At 40.4% G+C, this 24327-nt stretch overlaps 1 protein-coding gene across 3 annotated transcripts; it reads left to right on the forward strand.

Annotated features, from left to right (window-relative positions):
• The first annotated feature begins 1270 nt into the window (after window positions 1-1270).
• LOC147150529 (tetraspanin-18B-like) lies at window positions 1271-22449 on the forward strand. 3 transcript variants are annotated; one of them, XM_086027037.1, is made up of 9 exons: window positions 1271-1421; window positions 13391-13479; window positions 13569-13763; window positions 14895-14969; window positions 15160-15258; window positions 15349-15525; window positions 20146-20368; window positions 20452-20493; window positions 22033-22449. In XM_086027037.1, exons 2-9 carry the CDS (start codon window positions 13417-13419, stop codon window positions 22083-22085), a joined length of 927 nt encoding a protein of 308 aa, XP_085883163.1. In that variant the 5' UTR covers window positions 1271-1421; window positions 13391-13416; the 3' UTR covers window positions 22086-22449. The 3 variants fall into 3 exon arrangements, with proteins under 3 accessions (XP_085883163.1, XP_085883161.1, XP_085883162.1); XM_086027035.1 differs by lacking the exons at window positions 20146-20368; window positions 20452-20493; window positions 22033-22449 and adding exons at window positions 17879-17962; window positions 18217-19274; XM_086027036.1 differs by lacking the exons at window positions 20146-20368; window positions 20452-20493; window positions 22033-22449 and adding exons at window positions 17879-17962; window positions 18217-19274 and having other exon boundaries at window positions 13415-13479.
• The last annotated feature ends 1878 nt before the right edge of the window (window positions 22450-24327 follow it).

Here is a 24327-nt window from a genome sequence, read left to right on the forward strand (position 1 = left end):
ATAGATAGATAGATAGATGGATATAGATATAGATATTGTCACCCTGAGACCCACATTTTCCAATTGTTACTAAGTCACGACGAGTCACGACCCACTTTTAAAAGCCAAGAACAATAAATAACTTTTGTAAGAAAAGAAAAAGAAAAGACTTTGAAAATATGTACAGTTTATAATATTTTAAACATGCACTCTAACACCGTAGTAGTCATAATTACAGTTAATACAATATTTGTTTTAAAAATAAATAAATAAAGAATATAAAACTAATGAAGAGCAGTAAGTTCCATGTTTGTTGTCCTCATAAACCAAGGACATTTTATATATTTTATCCATACCGGTATTTATTTGTTTCCCACCTGCCCACCAGCTGAGATTGAAGTGTTCAATGACCCAAAAAGAATGTTTTGGGATTGTGGGAGGAAGCCGCAGCACCACTACCCGGATGCAAAATGTACACTTGAATGTCGGTGTTGTCTATTGGATGGAGGTCCATCCATCCATCCATTATCTGTACCGCTTCTCCTCACAAGGGTCGCAGGGCGTGCTGGAGCCTATCCCAGCTGTCTTTGGGCAGTAGGCGGGGGACACCCTGAACTGGTTGCCAGCCAATCGCAGGGCACACAGAGACAAACATCCGCACTCACAATCACACCTAGGGGCAATTTAGAGTATCCAATCAACTTACCATGCATGTTTTTGGAATGTGGGAGGAAACCGGAGTGCCCGGAGAAAACCCACGCAGGCACGGGGAGAACATGCAAACTCCACACAGGGAGGCCGGAGCCGGGATCGAACCCACGACCTCTGAACTGTGAGGCGGACGTGCTAACCAGTCGACCACCGTGCCGCCTTGGATGGAGGTGTTAAATATAAAATAATCGAATTACAAATACAAGTGCAGTGGTAAAGGAGCGTGCCTTCTTGTGCCGTAATTAGGGATCGCTTTTTGCGCTGTTTTCTGTGATAAGAATAAATCGCCACGGGGAAAAAGCAATATGCTCAGCTTTTCAGATGATTGTTTTAACATTGGCTTAGATGTGTTTTCATACAATGTCGCCGTTACTTAGGGAAACGTTGATTTATTTACAACTGGGTTAGGTTAGCGTTAGTTAGTGATGGACTAAAATTACGTCACCGCCGTAGGAACGGAATTCCTCGAAAGAGCGCGCTGTACAGCACAGCAGTTTTTTGGGACGAGGGTGCGGGTGGGGGTACCACCTGTTCTCCGGTGATACTTTTATTGTGAAAAATATGGACGGAAGCTTAGCATTTCGGCTTGATGGAAGCACCAATAAATACAACTGACAGACCACAGTGAGGAGTCAGGACAAACTACAGTTGTTGGGCTTCTGCGACGTTAGCCGTACCGGAGTTCTTTAGGTTTACTGGCCCATACCACCTGGAAGGCTAACAGAAACTCGGTAAGTGACAACGTCCTCAATCTGCTTGAGCGGTCAAATAGTTTTTTACGCGCGACGAGGTTTACCCTTATTTTATTATAAATTCTCTTGCAATTACGACTGTTAATTGATGTCCATTTAGTGAGAATGCAACTTTAATTGGGTTTCATGAAAACAATTAATGTAACTACTCATTTTCCAACGTCTCAGGTGGCGTTCCATACAATATCAGATGGCTTTTATTGTAAACAAGTGTTTACTTCAATTAATTGGTGTCACTCAGTCCCACGCAATTATATATAATCAAGCACGTAAATATTGACTAGAAAATCTTTTTTTAAACTCACTGTTTCTTAAACATCCCCTCACCTTATTTTTCATTTTACTTGTGGCAACAACTAATACTGTGGTATATGTTTTTTGCCAAGATGCACACTTTGGTATTCTGGTTGCAGAACATGTCACAAAACAATATAAAGTCAAATGAAAAATTATACCAAGTAGATTATATTTTGGGTCATTTTGTTGACAGACATCTTTATGGAATACAGTACTCTCTATATTAATGTCGCTAGCACTGGCGGAGCTAGTACCGGACCACAGGCACTGTCCCACCCCGAAATATGCTTGGACCCCCCGGTGCCTGACCAGATAATTGACTTTTGGGTATTTTCTGGGGGTTTTTTCTCCAGGTTTCTTTTTCCACATTTCCCTGCATCCAAGAGATTGAGACCATATAATGATTTTTTTTCATAAGCGTTTTCTGAATAATCTTTTGGAATTGTAAAAAAAAAAAAAAAAATGTTTGTTGTGCAGACCCCCTGAGATATCCTTGCCCCCCCACCCCCAAAGGAAAAAAAAAATCCTAGATCCAACAGCGGTGACTGGAGAGCATCTTGTTAGCATCCGGCCACTAACAAACAAAAGTCGTACATACAGACTGGCGGACAGAATGTTTTCTAATATTAGCTAACGACTAATTACCAACATCAAATTGTTTTATTACTGTTGTATATTGATCAGAATAGCAGTTTGAGTACAATTACAAAATACAGTCATGTATTTCCTCACAGAGCTAGTGGTATGTCTGGTTTAACATAAGGTATTTTTTTGTGTATGAAATAGTGTTGTGGTTTTCAATCTGACTGGCGCGATGTTATGATAGAGCTATCCTGAACACACTAGACTGAAGGCGTGCATTTCCATATATAGTCAATGCAGTTCGCACAGTCAGGCGTGGTTGCGTGACTGGCGGCGTAATCGCCCATTCCATCCTTGTAGGATGAAGTGAACTTAGGGCCGCATTGCGCCGGCGACAGCCAATCGTAGTACATCACACGCATGCGCATGAGCAAACAGACACACAGCCAAATATACAGTATGTATATTTTTAAACACATACGGACACAGAATGTGTGTGGTGAAATGAAAACAATGTGGGGCAACAATATGATTGTGGTCTTTGGGACCGGTCCGAAAGGCATACAACACAGCCAGCTTCCTTTACTGGCTGGGGCTGTGACAAAAAAGGAGCTAATTCCAAAGAAATAATGTTTGTAAGCTAAGCGTACGCGTATTTATTGAAAAGCTGTGTGTGTGTGTTGGGGAGGTGGGGGGCTTAAAATAATTTCACCTCCAAAGGGCGGCGGGGGGGATGGGGTGCGGGGAAGGGTGCTGCAAAAAATGTTTGGGAACCACTGAACTGGTGGATGGCCAAAATGCACGCAGGTACGTAGCAAACAATTCATTAGTGAATCGGGACGATCAAATGTGCACAGCGGGGGTAAAAAGAGTTCAGATGATTGATCCATTTAGTGGATAAAATTAAACATATTGAACAGTAGATATTTAAAAAGCAAGATTGTGTTGATTTCATGTCATTTAGTCATATATTTCTTACTGCCGGCCCAACATCGGTGAACTTCAGTTGGCCCGACATAGTTGTGTGGTGGCCCCGGACCATTGGGCCACTGTTAATGTCGGATCCTGCATATGTTTATCCGTGTTTCCCCTGGAAGTCTAATGAAACCTAGCACTCATGAACAAAGATTAACTGTCATTCGCATACTTTAGAATGAACATGTTCGTTAGGCAGAAATACACTACGTTCAATTCACGTTTGCCCAAAATATGAAGGACTTTATGAATTTTTGTTCATTGAACTCATTCGGGTACAACACTGCCTATTTTGTTTTTTTCAGTAACATTTCCGCTGAATTCTGATTCATAGCCTACCAATTTCCAAGTGTTCTATTTGTAGCTGCAATGACAGAAGGTTACTGGACAAATTGGCAGTCAAGAAAATATTTCAGTCAGTTTACCTGCTGGCCTGGGAGAGCACAGGGAGAATATGCACAAAAAGTCTACTTTTTTTCTACAAGTCAGGTGAAGCAATGTACACACAATGGTTTGTGAAAAAAGGCTGATAAATGTCCTTGATGTAATTTGGCAAAAAGGTAGAACTACCTCAGTGGTGATAATTTTGTGTACAGTCTTCACCGCGCCTCCCGTAAAACACTGGGGAGTGGGGAGATCCATTGTTAATGCCCAGGTGCTCTTTTCCAGTTTGTACATTGAACAAGATTAAAGCCGCAGTGAAATACAAAGCAGATGTTCAGCCCCTTGCGCTCCCCTGTGACCCATTCACCAACCTTTTCTCTGACAGCGCAGGTCTTTCCTGGTGTGGGTGGTCCTCCTTCAAATGTTTTGATTTTTGTCCCTGTGAATTATCTAACCTTACAACATCAGCTCGTCTGCTGATCAATTGGTTTATATGCTTATCTAGTAGTAATTACAAATTTCAAATTAATTAATTGTATACTTAATTTAATAATTAGTTTAAATTAAAGTGAACTAATCTAATTGTTTTACTTCTACCGTTTTGTACGGAACGTGTAAAATCTTGGAATTAATGTAGAATCATCAAATAGAATCAACAAATTATTTGTAAATGTTGGCCCTGGTCTGGCAAAACATATTCCAGATCCAAACTTGCAACAGTATGCTGATTGGATTGGTGGGGAGAAATCCACATTCGATGTTCCTCAAAGAGGAAATCAACCAAAACATTTTTTTTCAAGAATATATTCCCAGCAGGCCCACTAGTTGAAACACGGCAGATAAATATTGCGTTTGTAGAATAAGAGTTAATCCACCCCTTTTTCGTCATCTCAGGGGGCGGCCATTTTGTCACTTCTTTCGACTGAAAATGACTTCACACCTGCTCAGGTAACGACCAATCATGGCTCAGCTTCAGAGAATGGGTCAGCCGTGATTGGTCGTATACTGTATATGTATTTTGGGCTGCAACGTCTGATAATTTATGGTAGGTAGGATTTAAATAAATTTGATTTGTTTCCTACTGCTTTTCGGACAAGCAGTACATGTGTTTTGGTTTTGTTTGTTTGTTTTTTGGGGTAGGAATATTTATATTGTGGATTTTGGTCTGCTATGTATGTATTTTTATTGGACTGCATGTTCAAAATAATTTCAAATTCAATTCAATGTATACTTTATATAGATTCACAGACTATTTTGTACATTTAATGCAATTCTTCTGTGAGGTACAATTATTCAACAAAATGATCAAAAGTGACTCAGCTTAACATAGCCAAATCGCAAAAACATTTGGCATCATGTCGCTTAGGAAGTGGGAGCCAGTAATTCTGAACACTGCGGCCGCAGCCTATAATAGAAGTCAGATAGCACTACCGTTTTCCACATGCTCAACTTCTCATCTGAATGCTGTAATGATGGTGACATGTCTTCGACAGCAAGAGAACACGTTGCCTGTGCGGCCTTGTGCTTTGTCCGAGACTTGCATCCTCTGCGTCTATGTGCACAATGCTTGAATTTGAAAGAAATCGGGGAGCACTTTGACAGCCCTGTTCAGGGAGAGCCTTTCACAAGAAGGAGAGAGATTTCATCTAGCTTCAAACAATATCTTATAGCGGCAGTTGCATTTAATGGTATTCTTTGGTAATATACACACGTTTCCATTTTCCTCTGCTGATTTTCCAAAATGTTTGCTGGAATGTAAAATTGGAAATAAGGAAGCACATTTTCTTTCCAAATCTAAAATCCGGTGAAACCAATTTTTAAGTCATTAAAAACATCGTTGCATGAGCACACATCCAACATGCTGTATCTGTTTTCAAAAAGCACAATTGAACTGTGATTAGGCTGCTTGCATTTTTACTACACTGGTGTTGAGTAGTACCATATACTCATTGCATGTAAAGTAGGATCATTATTTACATTTTGCCAAGAGCAGGCTACGTGTTAACCCATTTCTCACTGGTAAGATAACATGGACATTTTTTTTGTTTTGTTGTTCGTAAAGTATTGTTGCTGTCGTTGCGCTTCTGTTTGACGACTTCTCAGCAGAATAATGGCATTTTGAGTGGTTGTCAAGTTGTTCACACTTTTTTTTTTGCTGTCACGACTTTCTTTTTCACTGCTCTCTATGCCTGTTTGCTGCTTCTTTGTCATGATGACAAACAGGTCCACAGATTTGAATCACAGCTTAGAAAACAAATACAAAAACATGAATCATGACCCATGAGTCACGCAGCACCAAAATGTTTTTATTTTAGTATGTGGGCTTGGGCAAGACAGTGATTTGTAACAAAAATGGTTGATTTGAATGAAGTAATGCTTACTTTACACGCTAACATGGTAAATTGAATAAAACTTTTCATGTTGTACTTTTCTGTATTGTTGGGTCCCAAAAGTGTAGATGTCATAAGTTAAAGGCAGAAGATTGAATTTTCTAATTCCAGCATATGACTTTATCTTTAAGTAAAATCAAATGTCATCTGACCTAAGCGTTAGTAGCATGATGTTTGACCAACTGGGAATATTTCCTATCGAAAAGAGGCTGATGTCATCTTTCTCATGTCAACATTTAATCTTAACAGCTCAACACTAACCAACTGGAGAGGCAGAGGCGGCTGCACTTCAAACAAGACCCACTTGCCAATACTGAGCGTGGTATTTTAGTTAAGTGATTAATAATCATGCACTCCCAATGTTAGTCTTTTAAGGTACAACTTGTTCTTTTGTGCAAAGTCGTAACATGTAGTACAGTGAATAGGAAAAATCTGAGAAAGAGTGACTGGGATCATTTTAAAACTTTTTCCACCATTAATGTGACCTATAACCTGTGCATGATAAAAAAAATACCCCTTTTTGAGAGGGGAAGTAAAACCAAACAAGTGAGGTATTGTGTTTGCACAAGTGTGCACACCCTCTTATACCTGGGGTCCGTTTCAAAAAGCGGGTTCAACAAACTCCAGTCTAATCTTGAAGTTTGAGTTGGTCTACTCTGAGATAAGAAACTCAGAGTTTCCACAATACAATACAATGCAATTTTATTTGTATGCTGATTTGAATCAGTTTACTCAACTCGGAGTATCTTCACCTGGAGTTAAAGGGACGGTGGGGTCATGTTTTCACTAACAAGTTCATTTTATGTATTTTTTGATCGGGAAAATGAAAAAAGGTGTCTTTTTCTATGTTATCTATAAATTTGGGAGAAATTAGGAAATAAGTGACTCCATGAATAAGGCCTCTTGTTAATGAGGAGAATGGCCGCGCCCCCTACCGTTCTATCCTTGTTCGGTCGGAGTCACTGGAGGAACCGATTACAAACCCTCCATTGAAGGGAAATTTGAACATACGCCGCATTGGGCCCCCGGGCGGGACTTTGGACATGCCTGTCTTAAACAGCAAAGTAGGGAACCTATGCAAAAGTAAGAAATTGACAAAAGGCAAAATACTTTTTTGACTGCACTGTACTGTGTATATAATGAAATTATAACGTATTTGTTTTTATATGAACAGGTAGAAAGTTTATATTTGCACAAAAATCTGAACTTAACAGCCAAATTGAGTCATTTGATAGAAAGAATCCTATTTCTTGTTCTCTTCATGTGACTTGCCTCAATATGAGTGAAAGATGGACACATTCTAACAAATCTGAGTTCTTCATTCTTGCCTCTACCCTTCGAATTTGCACTGGCCTCACCCAAAGAGGCAGCAATTACCTAAAGTGCACTGCCAGTCATAAAACCAGCATCTGTTGTATTTCAATTAGCAGTGGTGGACAAGTCAATCCGTCAGTCATCCTTCTGTCATTTTTTCAAAATGGCTGTTAGAATAATTGTACAAAGGTTATCCCATTTTTACTCGTACAAGTATTGTGATGCATTTATTCAGCACTATAAACTGGTTGAATCATGTAAGTCAAAGTTGTTTGTGAAGAAAGTGCCCAGTCCGTCGGCGGCGGCAACAGCCAATTGACGTCAAGAACGTACTTACTACGTCACATGCACGAGCACGCAAAAAAACAAAACCGACGGACACACGCAGTGTGGTGATTGGTGAAATTAAAACAATATGTGACAATGTCATTGCGGTCTGTGGTACTGAAAGGTGTACTTTAAAAAAGAAAACTCGTGTTTGCTTGTGCTTTGCCTGCGTGTTACGTTGTAAGTATGTTCTCAACGCCGATTGGCCGTCGCTGATGACGACGGACGAACTGGGCCGGCCTGAAATGATGATTGACGGACTGGTGGACTGAATAAGATTATATATTTAAAAAAGTTATATAAATACATGTTTAGTTAAGGCAAGGCAACTTTATGTTGCACATTTCATACACAAGGCAACTCAATGTGCTTCACAAAAGCAAAGGCACAACACCTACAGGCTTTTACAAATGCAACAATTAACGACATTCAGAAGCAAAGCAGAGAAAACAAGAGTAGCTGACAAAAATTACTAGAATGTACGTTGACAACATTTAACAAAAAGGTTTAAAACATTTAAAAGGAAAGCAAATAAAAGTGGATTTCTAAATTACACTATATAAGAGGGAAAAATGATTTAAAATTGTTTAGAAGACCATTTTCAAATGTCTGGGGAAAAAAAGCTTTTAACCCACATTTAAAAGCATTTACACTCCGGGCTAACTTTACTTCTGTTGGCAGCTAATTCCATTTGTGTGCATCATAACAGCTAAATGCAGCTTCACCTTTGAACTCATAGTTGAAATTGATCAAAGTCAGACAAAGAACCCAAAGAATGACAGTTGGTAGTGTTAATTTTGTTAGCCCCACACTCAGCAACTATGAGATTTACTAAAACGTTAGCAACACCTGAGAATGAAGATATGTCGATATGTAGAACCATCTCCAGACTGTTTGACTGCTTTGTGTGTGCCAGGTGGCTTTATGTCATCTTTATGTCAACTGGTAAACACCATCCGGGACCTTAAGTGCACAGTTGGTCTGCTTCACACCCCCACTGAGGTCCCCACTCACATCCACATGTCCACTTCACTAGCAGCCAATGTCGCTCCATGTGTGATACGATCCCGCAGGGACACACTGCCATGGTCACATCTTCACAAGTGACAACAACTGTTGCTGCCACTGTGTCATCTTGCATTTGCCTGTCTCTTCACATTAAATCAACAGTGGAAAGTTGTCTGTCATCCAAGATGAAAACACTAAAAGAATCCATCCGCACCACACTCGTAAGTTAAATCATTTTTATTCAAATACACACAGCAGCGGTCTGTATTCAAGTGTAGTCGCCCAACATTTTAAACATGCTATGGTGCAACCCTGGCTGGTCTTGTTACGAGTTCGAAAAAACAAAAACATGCTGAGTCGAAAGCCAAAGAATAAAAATGTGTTTTAAGATGAGCTTTTAAGATGGAAAGAGAGGGGGCTTGCTTACCGTTTATGTTATTCATTTATCGTTTTTGTGACTGGTTTTACTTTATGTACAGAACTTTGTATGCAGCTGTGTTTTTTTTTAAGTGCCCCATCAATAAAGTTGAGTTGAAAAATAGCACTGTAATGTAAAGTATAAATATGAAAACAATATAAAATGTCTGATGAATTGTTGATAGTTGATGCTAAATTGTCGTGGGTTGAATTGTCCATAAAACTTTGACATACCAACTTACCACCTGGTAAAGCAACCACAGTATAATTAAATGATAACATACAGTTATACTGTATATGATGATATAAGCAGAGATGGGCACTTTACCTTATTTTGCCAGTCCATCCTCCGTTCGCGACCTGGCCGCCCTTCCATCATTGTCCCTCCGTCCTTTTTCATAAAAATAACTGTTGTCTGTCCTCGTTCTTTTAAAGCATTTCCGTCCTTACATTTCACCAGTCTGTCCTTGCTGCGCCCCCAAAAAAAAGCATCTCTGTACATGACGCCATGGGAGAGAAGCTAATGGCAGAGGTTTCAGAATTCATAAACATTATTTGAAGATCATTATCTGGCTAATTTCCTATTCACTTCCACTTACTGACTGAGAGTATCTTGTGAGTGGTCAAAAGTTTACAACTGTAAGTGTCAACCAAGATAGCATTTAGCTGCCAACACAACCACCATCGGTCACTAGACTGACTGGCAATGTGTACAAAACTTTTTTTTTTTTTGGCAGAGGATGAGTGTTCCTCCTCTTGTCCGCTTGATGCAAAGTGAAGTCACTCCCTCCCGCATACAAACACACATGGATGAGTCAAGCGGCGCATCGTGATATTTCACATTCAGTCTGAAGCAGTGTATTGGAGGATTACACACGCAAGACGGGCTGGGCGAAATTCTGTCAGTCGTCAGTGAAACAGGGACGGACGAAAACCCATTTCCGTCCTTGCTTAGTTCGTACTTTAAAAAAAACAAAACAAAAAAAAAACATCTCCTCCGTCCTCCGTCCTCCATCCCCAAAATGGACGTCCGTCCGGAACTGAATGCCCATCTCTGGATACAAGGTTGAACAGTGACTTGGGATGGGTGTCTGTTCTAGCCTTATTGGATCCCAGTGTGGTGTGTGATTCAGTAGATCATAATATACAGTTGAACAGTTTGGAGCCTTGGATAGGACTAAGTGGAAGAGTCCAGAAGTCCTACTTTGAGGAAAGGAGTGATTTTGTGACCAGTGGAATTTTTGAATGCGATCAAAATGGTTAGGACATACAGTATGGGGTCCCTCAAGGGTCAGCTGTTTGATCCATTTGTTCAGCCAGTATATGCTCCCCTTTGGTCAAATTCTTCAGAACTTTAATATTGACTGTAATGGCTATGCAGGTGACACACTTACATCTGGCAGTGTCCACAGATTATTACACTTAAATTCAGGTGTTGTCTCACTGTCTAAAACAAGCAAATAACTGGATGAACCCAAATTTCTTTCAATGAAACCCTAACAACACTGAGGTCAAGATTTTGGCAATACAGAAGAGGATTACTGTCAGTAAACACCTCAAGTCACTGTGTTGAAAAAATCAAAGACCAAGTCCGAAGGTGACTTTCAGCAGTCATATTAATCAATCCCGCAACCAGCAGAGTGAAGGGTTGCAAGCAGACCAGGAGAAGCTCGTCCATGCTTTTATGTCCAGTAGACTTGACTATTATAATGATAAATATATATAATTAGGGCTGTCAAAATTAAAGCATTAACTATGGAGAGTAATTTAAATTTCGTAACGCCCCCCAAAAAATTAACTCAGTTTTATTTACTCCTGTAGCAGCTGACCTCTGCTCACTGTGCAGCCAAACTTAGAGGAGAGTCACTGTTGCAAAGACGGACTTTTACGTAGTTCTACTTTAAAAAGTTTCTTGACGGCTCATTGGAGAAATCCAAAATAATTTGCACACTTTGCACAGCCAAATTGAAATACCATATTAGTTATACATCTTTGGTGTATCATTCAACTGTTGTATTTCGACTAAAAACAGATGGATTAACTCTTATTCCACTAACGCAATATTTATCAGAATGCCTTGTTTCAACTAGTGGGCTTGCATGGAGAATATTCTTAAAAAATATGTTTGGGTTGACTTCACTTGAATAAAGTATTTGCATAAGAAAATAAATCCTCTTATTCATGTTAAGGGTATTAAAATTCAAGAAAATAATGGGACAGAAAAATCAAGGGATTTTTTTACAATAAATAAAATATTCGATTAACTATGAGTTAACTATGAAAAATGCGATTAACTACGATTAAAGAAAATAAGCGCTTGACAGCACTTAGTATGTTTGCATGCGGGAGAGGAGAGTGGCGGCACAACAGTGAGAGCCAGAAAAGAGCCAGAGCTCAAAGGTCCCCCCGTACACTACGGTCTCCTGTTTAGGAACATTCTGGCTGTCCTGTTAAAATTGTCGATTGGGAAAGGTACGTGGTTAAGTCCGAAAGTTGTGTGCCGACATTGCTACATGAGATGGGCGGCAGGTAGCACGTCTAACATGCACGGCATCATCCGACTGTAAATGTTTCCTAGACAACTGAGCAAAAACGTCAAACTCAAATAGCGAGATTTATCATATTGTAGCGTCTTCCAGGAACACGCCGTCAGACGTAGTTTAATTATCAGGTTTTTATTAATCCAAGTACAACTCCTCGCGCTCTTCTTTCTCCGCTGCTCCACTCGATTGCAGTACGATGCATTCATGAACCTCGGAAACATCACAACTCAGCAACACACAAATCCGACCACAACACAGATTCGTTACAATATGCTGTTGAACATTCAAAGATTTCAATGCCTAAAAAGTGTATACAGTTTCATAATGACTTTTTAAAGTTACTGTATTTTTTTCATTATAAAAATGGTTTTGATATAGTTAGCCATAATTGTAACTGTTATTGTATGTATTTTTTTCATCACAAAAAGTGTATATATGTACTGTAATGACAACTTGGCTTTAACTTGAATACTTAGGTGTGTCATAGGCTGTTGCTGCTGAGTTTAATGATTTCAGTGTCTTAATAATTTACTAAATTAAGAGATCTTTATTGTTAGTGTATTTTTTATTCTAGTGTAATTTCTTAGAATATCACCCGAATGGTTCGCTTTTATTTATTTTATATTATATTATATTTATATTTATATTTAAATATTAAAAAAAAAAAAAAATCTGTTTTTTTGTACTGAAAATATACCAAACCGAAGTTTAAAAAAAAAACTAACGAAATGTGATTTTGCGTGCCGTTACACCTCTAATGACTGAAAATGACATCACAACGACCAATCACGGCTCAAACAGGTCAGCCGTGATTGGTCGTTGTGAGCAGTTGTGATGTCATTTTCAGTCGACAGAAAACAAAATGGCCGCCCCCAGAGATGGCTAAACACGAGTGCATTTTGCTGCTTATCTGTCAGAAAAATCGCAATACAGTGGAACCCAGAGGAAAATGTTATTGCTCAAAGCTCGCCCCACTATGGCTCATGAGACAAATATGAGAATCTCACCTCCACATCATTTTACTCTCATTTGTCTCCAATGTTTCTCAGGTGTTTCTCTTAAAATTCACCAGGAGAAATAAGTGAGACCTAGGGCCCTATTTTTGTTTCTAGCACAAGTCTAGCGTAAAGAGCAGTCTAACTGTGTGCATGGCTGGAGTTTTCTTCCTTTTGATATTTTGCTGGACTTTGCGCTGGTAGAATTCGCCGTAACGGTGCGTTCGCACATTTGTGCGCACTGGTGGGATGGAAATAGTCTTTTCCCGGCCACTCCTCGCGAATGAGGGCTGTCTGAGGCGCAGTACGCACGAGTGCATCCTGCTTGAAATTTCTGAAATTAGACACACTGGGTTCTGTGCATGACATTGGCAGGTAAACTGCAACATCTGCCCTTTCGGATGATGTGGTCGGCCGTGCAGGTGACGTGTGCAATTGGAGATCGCATTGAACCCCCCATCGTGCGTCTGTGGGTGACGCCACCCCCCCCCCCAAATTGACCAAAGACCAGTAAATCTTGCACCTTCAGTTTGCAATAGTATTCATGATGGACATGGTTATACTGTAATCACATATTTAACAAGAACAACAACACATTTTGTAGTACTCATTTTCATTTTTCCAATTTTGTATTTCATGTGCAACTCTTTGACTTATTAATTTCAGCTCTATTATCTTTTACGTATGGCACTACTCTCTATTGATGTGGCTAACAGGTTTGTATGTGCATGGGTGCTCAGCAATGGAGGGTGACTGCCTCAGCTGTATGAAGTACCTGATGTTCATCTTCAACTTCCTCATCTTTGTGAGTCCTCCACCATAAAATAGATTAATAAATCAATAAAAGTGATGCACTTAAAACCACATTTACATACATGTTACTGCCTCTCCCAGGTAGGAGGCTCCCTCATGCTGGGTGTTGGTGTTTGGGTGCTGGTGGACCCGCTGGGCTTCAGAGAGATTGTGGCGGCCAACCCCCTGTTGTTCACGGGGGTCTACGTCATCTTGGCCATTGGAGCAATGCTGTTCCTGCTGGGCTTCCTGGGCTGCTGTGGAGCCATACGCGAGAACAAATGTCTGCTACTTTTTGTGAGTCTCACTTTGCACTAAAGTTACAATATTAAGTGAGGCATCATTTTGGGTCATTTAAAAGGGGCCTGGGGTGGCACGGTGGAATACTGGTTAGCACATCCGACCCGGTTTCGAATCCGGGCTCCAGCCTTCCCGTGTGGAGTTTGCATGTTCTCCGTGTGCCTGCGTGGGTTTTCTCCGGGTATTCCGCTTTCCTCTCACGTTCCGGAAACATGCATGGTAGGATAATTGAACACTCTGGATTGTCTCTAGATTTGAATGGTTGTTTGTCTATGTGTGCCCTGCTGGCAAGCAGTCCAGGCTGTACCCTGCCTACTGCCCGAAGACAGCTGGGATAGGCTACAGCACGCCCGCGACCCTCGTGAGGATAAGCGGTTCGGAGGATGGATGGATGGATGGATGGATGGATGGATAAAAGGGATTGTTGCATAAACATTACATTTTAATGTAATGGTTGACAAACTGTTTCTCTCCGACCCTGACTGTTACCAAGTCTTTCTCTGTCAGTCAGTCATGCCACTGTGTGTCATGGCTTTTTATAGCAGCTCTTGTTGAAGCGCTTCTCCTGTTTCCTCTTGGAATGCTTCCTGCCTTCACACACTCATGTCGAAAGATATTTTAATGACGGTGATAGAAAGAATGAAACCACTATGATGTATTCCACATCACACATTGTTGCTCATGACAAAGATATTGTGTGCATTTGAAGTATTAATAGACTCTCACTGAGACATAGATACAAGCAAGAAGACATTTTACCAAGGTAAAGTTGTCTTTGAACTGTCCCAAAAATGTTGGCAATTTGCAGAAGCAAAAATATAGTATGCTATTTCATTTTGGCATTGTCATGTGATTACTTCCTCACTTCTCAGACACACACACACTCCAAATTGAAAATGACAAAAGACCAGTTTGACATGATACACGAGCACCATCTAGAGGAGCTGAGAAGGTTTGTTTCAAACTCACAGGCATGAAAGTGATTTTGTTTAACTGTAGCAGTAGTGACTGTCCGTGCAAAACATTTGTTGAAATAAAGCGTTTGCTCAGAGTGTGGGAAAAAGTGGAAAACCAAACAAGCATAACGCACTCAGTTGGTAACATGACATTTTTTTCCCCCCTGCCTAGTTCTTTATGTTCATCCTTTTCATCTTCCTGACTGAGCTGGCAGCTGCCATCCTGGCTTTCTTCTTCAGAGAGCATGTAAGTAGTAGGGCTCGTCTCGAGAGTAGTGAGCAAACAGTTGACTACACTAACTACACCTTATAGTATATGTATTGGGAGTACATTTATTAATGAAAGGTTTTTGAGGTCAAGAGGCCAAGATTATTTTTGGTACTTTTTAGTTTTGGTGGTTGGCAATCGATACCTGTTACTTTGTGTGTCCGCCCAGTTAACCAGAGAGTATTTCACCCGGGAGCTAAAACACCACTATCAAGGTTACAACACCACGGACGTCTTCACCTCGACATGGAACGCCATCATGACCACAGTAAAGCAGCTTTTGTAACCACCTCTCTAGCTTTTTGCTTAATTATCCTAGCCTGATGCTCATCCATCCCCTGTACGTCTTGCTATACAGTTCGACTGTTGTGGCGTAAGTGGCCCTGAGGACTTCGATGTGAGTCTCTTCAGGCTCCTCAACCCCAACAAGATGATGCCTGATGCCTGTTGCCAGGGGAGCAACTACCAAGGACACATGGAGCATATCAGCATGTTGCAGTGTGTCAGTGGAAACCCCGCCTTTCAGAACAACAAGGTCAGTGTAAGTCAGTGTCTCCTCAGAAGACGCATTGTGGTGAAGGGATGACTATCATTCTGCCGCACTCTATTGTTATCTAATTACTGTATATAGTATATATTTAAAGTGGAATTCAACTCAAACATATTTTTTCAGGAATATGTTTTATGCAGGCCCACTGGTTGAAACAAGGCATTCTGATAAATATTGTGTTTGTGGAATAAGAGTTAATCCACCCCTTTTTAGCCATCGGTAGGGCGGCCATTTTGTCCCTTCTGTCGACTGAAAATGACATCACAAACTGCTCAGGGCTCAGATAACGACCGATCATGACTCGGCTTCAGAAAACAGGTGAGCTGTGATTGGTCGTTACCTGAGCCCTGAGCAGTTGTAATGTCATTTTCAGTCTACAGTAGTGACAAAATGGCCATCCTGGATTTTGCTGCTTAACTCATATTCCACAAACGCAATATTAATCAGAATGTCGTGTTCCAACTTGTGGGCCTGCATAGAACATATTCTTGAAAAAAACATGTTTAACTTCCCCTTTAAAGCAACGTCGTTATATAAATGGCTTGAATTTGTGAGTAATTTACACCCCTCTATCTGCATTTGTAAGTGCCTATAGATGACACAAAATGGCGGAAAAGCCTTCCAAGTTATAGAACACAGACTGTTTTTCCATTTGGATTCATGTGTTTACTGTTTTCTGTAACAACACAGATAAAGACTAATCAGAAGATCTGGGCATTTTACAAAAACTTTGCGCCTTCCGCCTACAGCCGGGATACGCTTCCGCCGTCCGTTTAGCCGCCATTTTGTCCGGCCGGAAAAAAATGTACCTGCCTATGGGTCGATCCGCCTATGATTTTAAACGGGCTTCCGTTAGCAGTTTCTGACTACAAACTGCGACCAACTACCACTAAATTCCGTCTATCCATCTATACGTGTGCATTTATATGTGTATCTACATCAGTCTGCCCAAAGACCTTTACAAAGCCTCACATGCACATTCTCAAAAAAAAAAAAAAAAAAAGCAAGGGATGGTCGGATTGTCATCTGTAACACATATGGCCCCCAACCAAATGTTTACTACATATGAAGGTAAAAGGCTTCACCTTGCTGGCGTTAAACGTGGACGTCCGCACAAGTTGATTCATCATTCACATTTATCCCTCTTGAGTTTTTGTCTTTGGGAAACAAATAAAGAATACATCCTTCATATGTGGACGCTCGTAGTGTCTGGAGTTGTTTCTGCAAGTTCCATAGCAGCGGTGTTTACTCGGCATGTTTCTTCCTGAGATAAACGGACAGAATACAAGTGGCACTAACAGGAGCCGTCTGCGAGCGTGCATCGATTATTGTCAAGAGTCAAATCAAGCAGTAAACTTACCTGCAAATCAAGCAGTAAACTTACCTGCATCAAACTAAACAATAATCATCAATGTCAGTTTATAGACGATTACATAGACGTGCGAAAATCCACTTCCGCTTATGCTTAATCCGTCTTTTTTATTTTTTAAAATTTCTCGTTTATGGTTTATCGCCGGCAAAATGGGCGTCCGTCTTAGGCGGATAGACGGACTGGCCCGTTAGCTAGGTGGAATGCCCAGCTCTCCTAATTAGCAAAATCAACACCATGCATCTTAGCATGGACACATCATGAACCTATGTTACATAAACAGGCCATATTCAATAGTTAAATTATTCAACACAAACAAGCCACCTTTACATATGAGATCAATCGTTTTAGCTAGCCTATATACAGTGCTACCTCAATTTATGAACTTAATTGGTTCCCCGAACCTGTTTGTAACACAGCATAAACTTTCACAAATAGGGTTTGTTTCCTCCAAAGGTTTTTATTTTTATTTTTATTCTACATTAAGACATTATAAAGAAATATTTACCAAAACTACAGTATACAGATTCCAATTCAGTGTAGCTTATGTTTTTCATCATTATTATTATTATTATCATTATTATCATCCATCCATCCATTATCCAAACCACTTATCCTCACAAGGGGCTGGAGCCTATCCATCTGTTTTCGGGCAACAGGTGGGGTACCCCCTGAACTGGTTGCCAGCCAATCGCAGGGCACACAGAGACAAACCAACATTCGCACTCACAATCACACCTAGAATTTAGAGCGTCCAATCAACCTACCATGCATGTTTTTGGAATGTGGGAGGAAACCGGAGTATTCGGAAGAAACCCACACAGGCACGGGTAGAACATGCAAACTCCACACAGGCGTTGGCCGGATACGAACCCACGACATCTGTACTGTGAGGCGGATGTGCTACCAGTTGACCACTGTGCTTCCCTATTATTATTGTTATTATTATTGTTGTTGTTGTTATTGCAGGGCTGTTACTCTGCAATGATGGATTACTTTGAGACATACATTTACACAGCAGGAGCGCTCGCCATTGTGGTGCTGACAATCGAGGTAGGTGTTCTTCCCAAAACAATATGAGATCACTTCTTGCTTTCAAAATCCAGACAGATAATAAATAGACAGGTCCAATTGTTCCGGACAGAAAATGACAGATGAGGACACAAAACATGTTTCTCATATAAATGTAGTAGTGTCTACTAGTTGGCTCTTTGTTGTGGAAAATCCTGTTGAGTGGGACTGCATGGTTTTGTGGCAAAATGTCCTTTGCACAGGACTGAGCGCTGTTTTTCTCATTGTCCCAACAGCTCTTCGCCATGGTGTTTGCATTGTGTTTATTTCGAGGCACCCAGTAGTGCACGCAGACTGAAGCACATGCCAAACACTACGAGGGCATGGACTGAAAGAAGACACAATGTAAAATATGACGCGTGTTTAAACAGTGATCGTCTGTGTGTCTCAGTGATTTTGTGATGTCATTTTGTAGTTGACGTTGTGTAGAGGCTCGGCTTTGAGCACAGGAAGCAGTATCTGCACTTTTTACTCTCAAGTAATCCTTAACTCTTATGCCTGTGAGTTCCACAAACTCAACTCCGGAACGCAAACGGACTTGCTGATGTGATTCAAACCAGTGAAATGACAGAGGTCAAGGAGGAATCTCCACCCAGAGACAAACCCGCAACAGATCGGCTTATTGACCTCAGTTCCGGCTCGGTGGTGTTTTCAGCACAACACACTTCCGGCATCTTGCAGTAAGCCTCACACTTGTGAATGTTGAAATGGCTGCTATTATTGGCCTTGTGGTGAATGTGAAGCTTGTCATCTGAACTTGACAAATGTTCCATGAGAAACATGAGACGCTCGAGGGATGTGGCAGGCGGTGATGTACTATAAAGGTGATACACTGTTTCATTTGATTGCTGTACATTTTGACGGCTTCTGATTTAAACTCTTCATTTTTGTTGATATTTCACACCTTCTCAGGTCAAAATCATGTTTTCTGAACAATGCACAAATATTTCTATTAGATAATAAGTCACTCAGTGAGTCCTGGAAAAGTAAGGTACAGAGATTGATTGTTGATGGACATTTATAAATGCATTGTGGTAGTCTCTGAACATTCAGGTATTCAATGTTTTAATCTTTTAATAATTCTGAAACTGTAATTTGTCTTGATGAAATAGATGGCGATTGTGTGTAAATACTGTATACAGTATCTTTGAAGGCCTGTGCATCTTTCTCCAGGGTGACATGAATTAAGTACTGCATTTTCCAAGGCACTGTTTAAAATAATAAGAAAATAATGTCTGTCCATAAAATTTGAATGTAAATGAATGCAGCATTAAACTGATGTGTTTGAGAGGTTTCCTAGGTTTTTTACTTTGTTACGTGAGCAAGGGGAAATTACAACAATCAACAATGAAACTTTGAGATTTTAGTTGAGTTGCATTCACTAAATGGGCTGTGTTAACTTTTTTTTGTTTACCTGCACAGTGATGATGGAAACTATGAGTTGAACCGGCAGCAGCCAGCCATAGTGATTGTGAGTTTGATGAGTCATGCTTCTGTGAGTGTTTTGATGCTTGCAGGTTACCAAAGATGCAGTCCATTTGCTTGCGCCAAGCTTGTAAACTGATCCTATGCGGTAAAAACAAAAGTGATAGACGGATATCTATCTATCTTATTAACTTTGTGCTCCTGCTGTTGGAGTCTATTAGCTAATACGGTTGAAACATTTGCCAAATGTGGGAAACATCTTTTCAACTGACTTGGAAGGGTGCACTCTTCTATGTTTTCACGCGTTTCCTCTTGACTGGTGAAGGTAGGTTCTGGGAAACGTACTCTAAATAAGTGATTTGTGTTCTCAATGTTTTCTCAATATTTTTTTGTTAATTGTTGAGCTGACTCCTTTGGCTATGGAATTGGTGAAAACTCATCACACACAACAAATACAGGATATAATTAAGATTTTCAACTGGAATAATTCATTTATTGATATTTTGGATGTGTGATCCAAGGTTTCCCTATTTTCTTTTACACTGAATTTTCTTGATCTTTTTTTTTTTGCCATTTTCAAAAAACAGCTAAGCTCACCATAAGAACGTTTTAATATTGCGACTGAATATTATCCACATTGGTTTCTGTCTGCAGGTAGTTTTGTCAAAGTGCTCTGTCAACCAGGTCAGCCCATGACGCTGTTGTGCGTGCATCACCATGACAACACGCTGGCCTCTCAGCTGTCTGTACAGTGGAGGAGTCCTCACAATGAGCTGCTGTGTCACTACATCAAGCACAAGGCCTTTCAGAACTGCACGGTCGGCTACACCATCAGCGACACCAACGGTGGCATCAGACTCACCATCCAACGGGTCAAAATGAAGGATTTGGGGAACCACGTGTGTTCTGTCAGTAGACCTCACGAATTCTCAGACCACACCATTGAGCTGGCCATGGCCACAAGTGAGTCCGTCTGGTTTGTGTTCGACATCAAGGTAGGATTGACACTTATAAGTTGTGACTAACCGGACACTGTTTCTCATTAGGGTCCATCACCTCTACACCTCAGAATGGGTTGAGCCGCTCAAGTAAGAGTGCGTGAAACAGATGTCATATGCCTTCATTTAGGCCACGGGTGTCCAAACCATTTCTTCCAAGGTTGACGTACTAAAACATCAGAGGAGGCAAAGGCAACTTTGGCATTCTTTACCTTTAGTATTAGTAGGAGTAGACATGGTAGTAGTCAGTGTTGCAGTACGCTGACACATGTAAATGTGTGATTGGTGGGAAAGCTGCCTTGCTGCCCAATGTAGAGCGTAAATAATACATTGCAGGATAATGACAGGGGCCATATCAAATGTTAGTTTTCATAAATGTAGCTACAGTACAGGAAAAAAAGATGGCTTCAAGTGACACCGTAGTTTGGGCACCCCTGACTTGGACTGTGTTCTCTACAGTACAACGGAATACTGTTGTATTTTAAAATTCAGAGCTGTGCATTCAGTCTATGTGACGGTCCGGTCTGTCAATCCGTGTAAGACGGACACCCGTTTTGCTGACGGTTGACGAGTGAATTTGAAAGTAGACTGACTAAGCATAGTCGAAAGACCATGTTTTTAATCCGTCTTTCGTCTGTAGTCCGTCTTTATTCTATTTTTCACGGCGAGGCTTCGGTGGCCGCGGCGAGGAACAATAGTGAGTTGTTGTTGCTTGAGGGACAGATTTGAGTGATGGACCAGGCTGTGAAAGCAGTGAGTCACTATTTCTGTTTAAATATTGGCCAGCGGGGCATTGGGGAGTTCAGCATCGCCTGTAAGGGCCGTTTGTGTGCACCGAGTACCACAATCTGGAAATGTTGTAGTGTGTCTTCAATGTGTGTCTGTCAGGAAATGTAGCTGTGTTCCTTTGAGCAGCTTGTTTGACTGGGAACGCTCAAGTGAGTGTTGGGTCGTTCGCGAACGATTTGTTCAAAAAGAACGAATCTTTTCAGTGAAGGGTGAGCACAATAGTGTTTTTTTTTTGTTTTTTTTTAACTCACTCCGTCCCTGCTCGGGGAGAGGTGGCGTATTTGTGTGTTCGGTGAGCGAATCATTGAACTGATTTTTAACTGATTCTTATGATTCAGGACACTTAAAAGAACTGTCGTGACAACACGCTGCTGATAAAAGCGCTCTGCCCTGCAGTGATTTTTCTGATTGGTGGCCCTCGGCGGAGAATTGGCCATCCAATCAGTGAGCTGATCGGAGGGCTCCCGCACACAGCGCGCACTGATTGGATGGCTGATCCTCCGCCGAGGGCCACCAATCAAGAACAAGCAATACAGGTGAGCGCTCTATACTGTATAAGCAGCGTGTGGAGGGAAAGACTCCCAATCAGACAAGTGGCTCATCGAAGGCACACAACAACATTTCCAAATTCCTATCAGACAAGCCGAGCCTTGTCAAAGACACAGAACATTTCCAGATTGTGGTACACGGTGCACACAAAAGGCGCATGGGGGCGTCGATGTTTTGGGTTTTTTCTCCCTCAATTTTTAGTAAAATGCCCGAGCTCTGTTCAAATTAGGCTTTTCCTAAACCAGAGTTGCAGTCAGACTATATATTAAAAATGTGTATATTTCATTTCAGGTCCAAACTGGAGACTAATTCTTCTGCTCATTGTTTATTTGGTTGCCCTCTAGTTGACTAACAGCAGAGACCTGCATGTACATTCTCTTGGACATTATTTCCAAATAAAATAAAAAATCATACAAAATGGTTTCCAGTGTTGTGAATACAGTATCTTTCTTATCAAGCAACATCCCGTAATCTAAGTAAAAGAGGAATATTTTGAGGATCCTAATTCATTAGATAATGCCATTTTCTTTCCAGTGGCTTTGCATTTGTTGTGTCAGTCTACTTCAGTGTCATGCACTGATTCATCAGCTAACAGGCTACAGCCCTTCGAGTGAACAATTGCCACACGGCTGACATCATTTTTGCATACCGCAATCAATGGCTTAATCATTCAAATCATATCTAAAAAGCTGAATGACACAAGTCAAGTTTCTTCATTTTCTTCAGAATTCTAAATATTGCTTTTTATTTAGGTATGTTCCCACTTTTATGAGTGTGTGTGCAAAACTGGTATATGTGTTTTATGTCATGAAACCATGACGGAATGGTATGATAAACAATTACTTCTGTGCCATGGTGTTCGCTTGCTAAAGTTGACTGTATGAATTCAATGGGAAAATTCATGAATTTCATGAAAGCCTAATAATATTGCGATGCAAGGAATTAGGTTACCAAATCTGGTTCTTTCTTTCTACGGTTTCGTCTGGGGACAAGTACAGTGCCAAAATGGTTTTGTCTATAGACGTTGCGGTTAACCAATAGGGGGCAGCACATGAGATGACCGTAAGATCAAAAATGACCTGATTGCCCGTTTGATTGGATTTCAAATTTTGAGAAAAGGAAATCATTTTTCTAAATAATACCTCCATTATTAATTGACAATGTTAAATGTAACCTTTTAATATTCCCACTCTCATGTACTCTAAACATATTTTAATGCATTAAAATTTAAAAACACTAATGGTGAATGACAAATATGGTTTGTGTTGCAGATGCATCTTATTTTCAGCCTTATTTGTCACTTGTCAAGTGTAAAAAAAAGTTTTAATATATTTTTGAAAGTCTGTATTGGGACCATTTATTTATAACTTGGGTTTTGGGCTGTAAACTTAGGGCAAGTCGAAAGAAAGAATTTTAATCACCAAAATGATGGCAATCATCTTATTTGATGAAGAGAAAGTAATTGAAGCTAGCTTGTTTTATCCTATCTTCTGCCCTTCTGAAAATCCACTCAAGTTAACATGCCCCAGACACATGGTAAAGTGTGAGTCAGCAGCAAAATATGGGGTTTCCTGAGGACAACCTGGATGTATGCCAGAGCTTGAAATGTATCCTCATGTTAAATAGGGACAACCACATGCAGTAAGTGGCCCATTTAAGTTGTGGGTGATGCACTTGGCAGCACATTCCAAAACAAATCACACTGCCTCTGTCCTTGTGTGACATTTTGCGAATGAAGGGATAGCCCGTCAGTCTGATGCTTTCTCACTCTAAAATCAAACTTCTGTTGAAAGTATGAGAGAAAGTCTTGTAAGTTAAAGTGGTTTAACTTTTGTTTTTACACAAAACAACACTTGATTGTAATTGCTTATGGTCATTTTTCCACATAACAGATAACCTTTTTCCCACTTAACCTCTTAGCGATTGAGCTTTAGCAAATATAACATTTCATTGAAAAATGAGCAAGGGTCAAGTCAGAACTCCTTTGTGAAAAAATGAAAGAAATAATGACAAGCGGCAATAATACAAATTGACAAGATCGAACCTAACGAATACAGTAGCCTGGGAAAAGCCATGGGAAAAGTGAACCACTGCATCGCGTCCATGGGAACTACTGTAAAGTATAAGGACTAACACTGTCCCTGTAAATCTGGGCAAGTATCTGTTTACTGGTCCGTTACAATCATGAAAATAAGCCTATATGCTATAAATATTTTAACCAAGAGCATGTAGCTAACCTGGCTAGCTAAGATTGCCTCATGTTAGTAGCATAAAGTTAAACACATTGGATTACAAATTAACAACATCTTACTTTAGAGAATGATTTGTGAGGATTTTAAAGGAGTGATTCGAATCATTCAATGCATAGACAATTGCATATCTAGCCTCCTTTTTATCTGTCTTAGTTTTGTGATTTTAGAAATGCTATGGAAAAAACGCCTTATGCACACACCAATAATCCTACAATGTTTAATTCAAGTCGTGACATTGCTACATGACGAGTTTTATTGGGGGTTAGCATGTGCCACAGTCATTTGCTTGATCTTCAGTCTCTCACAATGTTCTGGGGCTGCTTTGTTACATCCT

Source organism: Filicampus tigris, chromosome 3 (genome assembly GCF_054856515.1).
Source record: "Filicampus tigris isolate MCC_2025a chromosome 3, RoL_Ftig_1.0, whole genome shotgun sequence".
Lineage (NCBI taxonomy): Eukaryota > Metazoa > Chordata > Actinopteri > Syngnathiformes > Syngnathidae > Filicampus > Filicampus tigris.